The 8506-nt window shown below is 37.9% G+C and overlaps 1 protein-coding gene across 1 annotated transcript in view; it reads right to left on the minus strand.

Annotated features, from left to right (window-relative positions):
• Positions 1 to 216: 216 nt before the first annotated feature.
• Positions 217 to 8506, minus strand: part of LOC109915997 (desmoplakin-like) — a 79904-nt gene continuing 71614 nt past the window's right edge. Inside the window, exon 22 of the mRNA XM_048595741.1 lies at positions 217 to 4783. Within this exon, the coding sequence (XP_048451698.1) occupies positions 1628 to 4783 (3156 nt within the window). The 3' untranslated portion in view covers positions 217 to 1627. The remainder of the gene's footprint in view (positions 4784 to 8506) is intronic.

The raw sequence follows: 8506 nt of genomic DNA on the forward strand, positions 1-8506 counted from the left end.
CCATTTAAAAGGACAGGTTCACATACCTGGAAATTCACCTGTCTCTGCACACCCAGCCCAGGAATAAAACTTGGAGTCCAAGGGTGGCCTGTCATGCACTTAAAAAAAATGTCTCCTGCATCCTGAAACTGCATTGCCCACTTATATAACTTGATATTTCAACATGTGAACATAGTAGTATTGATAACATAATTATTTAATTAGATACAAAGTCACTTAAAATGATGAAATTATGAAACTTTATTAATAAAAGAAAAGTAAGAATACAATCTTAAAATTTAGCATGCATACAAACTGATGAGTATTTATTTTAATTAGCTCGTGGTCAGAAAATCCATGTAATGAATATTCATTAAAAATTATGATTTTAAAAATGATTTCCTCTGCCCCACTACTCAAAACATCCTATTACAAGGCAGTTATGAGATTACATTCATTCCAGTGAAGCCCCTTAATCAACTTATATTCTTCATGTACAGAAACCTTTCAATGCAGAGTAAACTCAGTGCTACACAATAAATTCCCATGAAGAATTAACATTTTTAAACTGTTTCCCTTCATTGGCACAAATCTAAGGCATTTTGAACCAGCTATATAATACACAGCATTAACTATGTAAAAGAATCTCTTCAATACGTTTCATACTGAAGCCCATGAGCTATAAGGAAAGTGGGCCAATCTGAATATGGTGTTAACTCCATTTTTCTCCCTGTCACTTTAACACCGGACCCTCCGATTGATTAAAAACTCTGAATATGCTCAAGGCTGTTAGACAATGACCTAGCCTTCACTGGTCTCTGTGGAAGAGAATTCCAAATACTCTCAGAAGGAAAGTCCTTCTCATCTCTATTTTAAATGGGAAAACCCTAAGTTTGAAATTGTACCGCCTATCGCTAGAAAGTGATAGAAACACTCAGGTCTGGCAGCATACACAGAGTGAGAGGAGAATTCAGGCCCCTGAGGTGAATGGGGCTCCTCTTCAGAATACAGCACACAATCTATTCTGACAAAGTGTCACACTTGACTCAAAACCTGAACCTTGCCTTCCCTTCTCAGTATTTTCAATACTATGCTTTCAATTTAGTTTTCCAGCATCAATATTTTGCTTTTATATTACATTCCTCAGATATTATCCATCCAAGGAGCCAGATACTTTACTATGCAATTACTAAGTATTAGTTAATGTCCTATAACCTATAAACTCATTATTCCCATATAAATATCACAGGGTATGAGAGTCATTATGGCATTTGGGGATGCATGTGACAGGAATTGAACTTCTGTGTCACTGTCAGCTGTAGTCTTCAATTTTGAATGTGGGTTGGGCCATCAGTGTCCCATAGCATCCTGAGCTCTAATAGTGCCAAGTCTCTGGTAATGCAAACAAGTGGGCAATCTCCTGATGCCTCACCTCCGCTGACAAGCTAACCTAAGTGAATCATTTATTATTTGAAATCTTGGGATATTGATTAATAAACATAATACAAATTAAATCTTCTCTGCACGTAACAGGTGCTGATCTTAACAGGGCACAAGTGTGGAATAAAAAATCTAAAAATAAAAGTAAAACTTTGGATCTTCAACAAATTTTGGAAATCCACATTGTTTAGATATTTGTAGCAAACAATTAGCGCATGGAAGTGCTCAAATGGGTTGTGTGTGTACTGACAGACACACTGTATGAGGTGGCATCAAAACTTCCTCTTCTCGACCCACTTCGTGAACCTGAACGAGAACCTGAACGGGAATTTGGTCCAGAGAATCCACCTGCATTATAAGGACTATTAATTCCTTTTGTAGAAAATGATGCAGCTTCCAACATCCGTAGGCCAGTTTTATCTTCAACCATAGATCGATCTATTGCCTCTTTATATGAAATCTTCAATTTTGTTTTGGGACAGGTTAGGCCTTTTGAATGGCTACTGCTGTCTTTCAGTTTCTCAGCTGTTTTGGCACCAACGAAACCTTTTCTTACTGCTTCATCAACAGTGATTCGTCCTGAAACATTTGGCACAACGAGCCCACCTGTAGACATCTGATATTCAAGGAAGCGTTGTCCAGCTTCATATGGTAACCAATTTTCTTGCATTGCTTCTACTGCAGAGAGCCTTCTTTTGCTCTTCACATCTTCAAAACCAATATATGCTTTTTGTGCTGGCTTTAATCTCTTTCCCATGTCTTCATCAATAATAGCCTGAGCAACAGCATCCTGAATGAGCAGTTTTTGACCAGTTCCAGGATTTATTATACCTCCTGTACAGGCCTGGGCTTCCAACAATCTCTGCCCTGTAATAGCATCAACAATATTGCGACGTATGGCTTCAGAAATTGTTATCTTTTCCAATGTTTCAATATCAAATATAGCTGCAATTGGAGTGGCATCATCTGAAGATTCAAAAGATGTTGTTATTTTAATACTTGGGGATTGACATGGACTAAGGTTTGTCAAACTATTTGTCGCACATCCATTGTATGTGCTGATATTAATCTTATCGGTGAACATATCTGCAAATTGCGTAAGTGTCATACTTCCAGAGCGGTAGTCATCAAGACTCTTCTTATTAATTAAACCTTTCTTTAAAGACTCTTCAATGTCATACTGATTACCAGTTTTTCTGTCAACAATAACTGTCCTTGTGGTTCCATCCGATCCTGTTATTGTTATTTCTTCCCACTCTGCTTCCTGTTCAGAAAGTTCTAGAAAAGTCTCATAATCAATCAAGTCTTTGTGGTAGGCCTCACGGACTGTCATTTCTTGATTTGTATCAGGATCTACAATAACAACTCTACGTTTCCTCACTGCAGATGACCTGGTGGTTTTGGATTCCTTTTTCTTTTCTCTCAGTGGCAACAAACAAAGGCCTGTGGATTTATCAGTAATGCACCGGTCAACTAACTGAAGATAGGTCAGATTTTCTTCTGTGTTGGGATCAAAGAAGCCTTTGGTATCATCCCCTGGATCCATCAAGATTTCATTCAGTTCTTCATCAAAATAATTACGTTTGTAAGCAACATCAACTGGCAAACGATGGCTTTGCTTTGGATCAATAATTCCTCCGGTTGCAATTTGAGCTTCCAGCAAGCGAATACCATGACTGGGTTCGATCAGGCCTTTTCTCATTGCCTGAAACAATGAGATGATATTTCCAGTTTCTGGATCTCTATAACCGGTAACAGCCTTTTCAGCTGAAAGAAGTTTAGTTTTGAATTCTTGACCTATAATTCTTTTTGCAACAGCATCCTCAACTGTCAGCTTTTGGTTATTGACTGGATCAATTATAAAGCCCGTGGCGGCCTGAGCTTCCAGAAGCTCAAGAGCTGTGCCCTGTCTAAGCAAGCCTTTCTTCATGGCATGGTAGATTGGAAGCTTCTCCTTTGTGGCTTCAATGTACACTCCTGAAATGCTAGGGTTGCCTTGCAGGTAACTTCTACACTTGCTAGTGATTTGCTCTACTGTTACACTTCCATGCTTAAGAGCAGCAGCTGTAGTTTTATCTATAACCTTGGCTTCCACAAGGCTGTCTACTGGCACATCTGCTCTAATCCCTGGTAACGTTATTTCATGCTTTTCCACTGGTAAAAGAAGCAAGTCTGTTCCAGGATCTGTTCTACAGGCCAACTTTAATTGTTGGTAGGAAACTTTTGTCTTTGTATTTGGGTCAACAAAAATTTTTGAGTCGTCAAAAGGAGAGGCAAGTGTTTGATACATTTCTGCATCAATCAATCCCCGTTTATATGCAAGCTCTTTTGGCAGATATACGCTGTTCACCGAATCAATTACTCCGCCTGCTGCAATCTGCGCCGCAAACAAACGAAGACCCGTCTCTCGGTCAATGATATCTTTCTTCATTGCCTCATACAGTGAGATAACTTTTCCTGTAAAAGAGTCTTTAAACCCAGTTGCAGCCTTCTCTGCTGCCAGAAGTTTGTCTCGGTCTTTATAGTCGACAAGACCCACAGCTACAGCTTCATCCACTGTCATCTTCTTGTTTTTGTTTGGATCAATGATATATCCAGTAGCTGCCTGTGCTTCTAAAAGTGTCAAGGCCACATCAGGAGTAAGAATATTCCTTTTCGTTGCTTCTGACATAGAAAGTTTTTCTCCATTTTTCTGTGAGTAAACTCCAGCTATGTTCTCCAAACCACGAAGATTCAATTTAATTTCATCTGAAACATCAACAGTTGTTTTCTGTCCTCTTAATAGCTGATCTATAGTTGATTTATCAATAAGTTGACAATCATACAACTGATTTGCTGTGACCTTTTTACGGACTCCATCAAATACAAGTTTTGAAGAATCAACTGTAACTATATCATCTGTCTGAGTGTGTTTATTGAACGTTGGTGCTTCTTGACTGAGTTTTTCAATTTCTAATTTAGTTTTAGCACGCAATGCTTCCAGTTCAGATCTCTTTGCTCTTTCACTGTCCTCAAGTTTCTGTCTATACCTTTCTTCGGTTATTCTCAGCTCTGTCTTCAATCTGTCAATTTCAGCTTTCAACTGCTCAAATTCACTACTGGTTTTGCCCTTTTCTAGCTGTCGTATTTCTGCTTGATTCTTCCAGTAACTTAGATCAGATTTAACTGCATCAATTTCATCCTGAAGTCGTTGCTTCAAGCGGGATTCGGCTTCTAGTTGTGCCTTTATTCGACTTAAGTCATCTTCATACCGTTGAAGTCTTGATTTATCCTGCTCTAACAGCTTGATTTTCAGTAGGAGAGACTCCTTTTCTTGCAAAATTTCTTTTTGAGCAGAATGTGTCTGCTGAATCATATTAGTCGCCTAAATGTTAATGTAGAAGGTAAATAATTATTTCTTTCCACATTTCAAATGCAAAATCATCAAAATACAGCTTTTTAAAGAGATTACTTTAAACCAGATTTATATATTTGCTCAATATCAGCATTATTCTTCCAACTAATTGCTTAATTTCAAGTTTGAACTAAAGAGATTAATCTTTCAAATGAAAAGCCAAATTACTCCATGTTACCAATCTCAAAAATATTCCTCCTGTGATTTAGTTATCCATTTATCACATCATAATTACCTGATTTTTCATAGTGAAGTAGACTAATTGTAAGGTTTTACCATGCAACACTATGAGATCTTCATCAGAAGAATTGCTCGGCAAATTTAATGATTGTAAAGAACTGGAGCCTGTATTATTGGGGAAGAGAGGCCTCAGGGTATTTCTATTTAAATTTTCCAAGAAATCTTTTAAGTCATGGTTTCCTTGATAACAATTATGAGCAGAGGGGATACTTGGGTCCATTTTAAACAAATTTTCTTAAATAGGGCCATTGCAAGGCTTACTGCTATTGTCTTGTCATATGTGACCACCTTTTTGACTGTGCTACTATGTCTTACTTCATCCAGAAGGCAGTGAAATACCACTACATGCATACCACTCTTCCTCCACTCCCCTGCAAATACCACACGTCGCTTAAATGCAACTGGGCAGTTGAATGAGGATCCCATGCCTCCAAGACAGCCAATCAAATTCAGTGTGATACATCATGTTTTTGCTGTTAAGAAATCATTTTAAACAATACACCTGTGATTTTCTGGTATACGATGATATACATATGAAAAATCCAGTCGATTTGCAGTCTAGTCTGTCTGTTTGCCAATACTCAACTAAGGGTTAGAAAGGATTTTGGAAAGATATAACTGGGCAATACACAAGGGAAATTAGGATAACGAATTTACATTTTATTGAAAAGGCCAAGAATACAGCTACGATCATTCACCTGGTAGATGCTTGATTTGAAAAGCAAGTTATACATATCGTTGGATTAAGCCTAGGAATACTGATGAGAATGAAACAAGGTATATCCCTTAGAAATGCTTTCAGCATCAATTACATTGCTTCTGTAACACTGCCTCCTACACGCTGTCAAACTATCATTTTCATTGTTACTTCCCCATCCTAAAATAAGAGAAACATATCACCATATAATAATTGGATAATGATAAATAGCATTAATGACAGTTAGGTATGGGTCTCCTTTTCATCCTTAATGATCGCAAGGATTGGATGGGACAAGCAGTGTAGTAAATTAAGGTCATGCTTCACTGGAATAATAAGGAAAACTCTTCCATCGTAATGTTTGTGTTTCAAATTCTACATTCCCACCTACCCCCAATAACCTTGGATTTCCTTTCCTAAACTAAATCTGTATTTGCTTTAAAAATAACACAACTCTCTGAAGAAAATTCTCCTCATCTGTTTTGGAGGGGCAACCCTTCATTTGAAAACAGTGACACCTAGTTCTGAGCTACCACAAGAAGAAACATCATTCCACGTCCACCTTGTTAAGAACATTCAGGATCTTATACATTTCAATCAAGTCTATCCTCTCTCTAGACTCCAGTCGAAACAAGCCCAGCCTCTTCAACCTATCCTTTTAAGATTCATTTGAGATATCAATCTAGTAAACCTCCTCTGAACTACCTTCAATGCATTTACATCCCTCAGTATGCAGACCAAAACTGCATACAGTATTCAAGATGTAGTCTCACTAATGAGCAATATAAGCAAAGCATGACATCCTTACTTTTATGTTCAACTTGTTTTATAATAAAGCATAGTATCCCACTAGCCTTCTTGATTATGTTCTGTACCTGCATTTTAGCTTTCAATGACTCCAGAACACTTAGGTCCCTCTGCAACTCAGAATTCCATAGTCGTTCATTTCTCCAGTAATGACCTGCTTTTTCATTGCTCCTGCCAGAGTGAATAATTTTATATTTTTCCACATTATACACTCTCTGTCTGATTTTTGCCCACTCATTAAACCTTATTTGTATCCTCTGACAACCATCTTATCTCTTCTTCACAACTTACTTTCCTACCTATCTTGATATCTGCAAATTTATCTACCATGCTAAGACTAATCAAAGTCATGATATTAATGGTATGAAGTTTGGGCTCTAGCACAGAGCCTATTGATACTTCAGTCATCATATCTTACCAATTAAAGGTCCATTTATGCATACTGTATTTCTTGCCAGCTAATCTTCCATACATATTAATAAGCTAACTCCTCTACTATGAACTGTCATTTTCTGCAATGATCTTTGATATGATATCGTATCACAGTTCCTTCTGGAAATCCAAGTAAACTATGTCTCCAGGTCCCCCTTTATCCACAGCAGGTTACTTAGTCAAAAAAATTGTTAAACAGGATTTCCCTTCAACGAAAACATGCTGACTCCTCCCAATTACCTTCAGTTTTTCCAAATGCACAGCTACAATTTTTTAAATGATTGATTCTAACACATTCTGTATGACAGATGGCAAACTAACTTCTTTATTTTCCTGTTTTCCACCCCTGTCCTTTCTTGAATAAAGGGATTATGTCTGCTAATTTCCAATTTAAAGGAACCATTCCTGAATAGAGGGAATTCTTGGAGGATTTACTACAACGCATCTGGTTCATTTGCCATCTCTTTGAGCTTAGGATGAAGTCCATTTGGACCTGGAGACTAGTCAGCCCACAGCACTATCAATTTTCATAGTACCACTTCCCTTTTGATTACAATTTCACCAAGTTCTTCTCTCCCTTCCACATGCTAGAATGCTTTTCATATCCTCTATAATGAAGACAGAAGCAAGATATTTGTTTGTTTCATCTGTCATTTCTTCATAGTTTACTAAAGGATCAAAACTCATTTTACGTACTCTTTTCCATTTTATAAAGGCCTGTAGAAACTCTTGCTGTTTTACAGCCACAGCAAACTTCTTCTCATACTCTAATTTCTTCCTCTTAATTAGCCATTCACTGCCATTCTTTATATGCTGACCAATCATTTGACCTGCCACTCAGTTCTACGATGTTGCATACATTTTCCTCAAGATTTTTTTCCTTTATTTCTTTAATTAACTGTGGAATGGTGTATCCTCTCTTTAGAATTTTACTTTAGAGAAGGAATATACTTTTTTAAATAATTCATTCACAGGATATGGGCATCACTGGGTGGCATGCATTAATTGCCCATCCGTAGTTGCCCTTGAGAAAGCAGTGGTAAGCGACCTTTTTGAAACGGTTTAGTCCATTTGGTACAAGTGTAACCACAATGCTGGTAAAAGGGAGTTTCAGGATTTTCACCAGTGACACTAAATGAATGGCAATATATTTCCAAGTCAGGATGATAAATGTTTTGGAGGGGAACTTGTAGGGAGTGGTATTCCCATGTACCTGTTGTTCTTGTCCTTTTAGAATGTGCTGGTTACTGGTTTGTATGTGTAATACAAGGAGCCTTGGGGAATTGTTGTAGTGCATTTTATAGATGGCACACTGTTGTTAATGTGTGTCGGTGGTTAAAAGGAGTAATTGTTTGTGGGCACAGTGCCAACCAAAAGGGATGCTTTGTGGCAGAGATAGTAGGAACTGCAAATGCTGGAGAAGCTGAGATAACAAGGTGTAGAGCTGGACGAACACAGCAGGCCAAGCAGCATCAGAGGAGCAGGAAGGCTGACGTTTCGGACCTAGACCCTTCTAG

The sequence above is a fragment of the Rhincodon typus genome, chromosome 4 (genome assembly GCF_021869965.1).
Source record: "Rhincodon typus isolate 14 chromosome 4, sRhiTyp1.1, whole genome shotgun sequence".
Lineage (NCBI taxonomy): Eukaryota > Metazoa > Chordata > Chondrichthyes > Orectolobiformes > Rhincodontidae > Rhincodon > Rhincodon typus.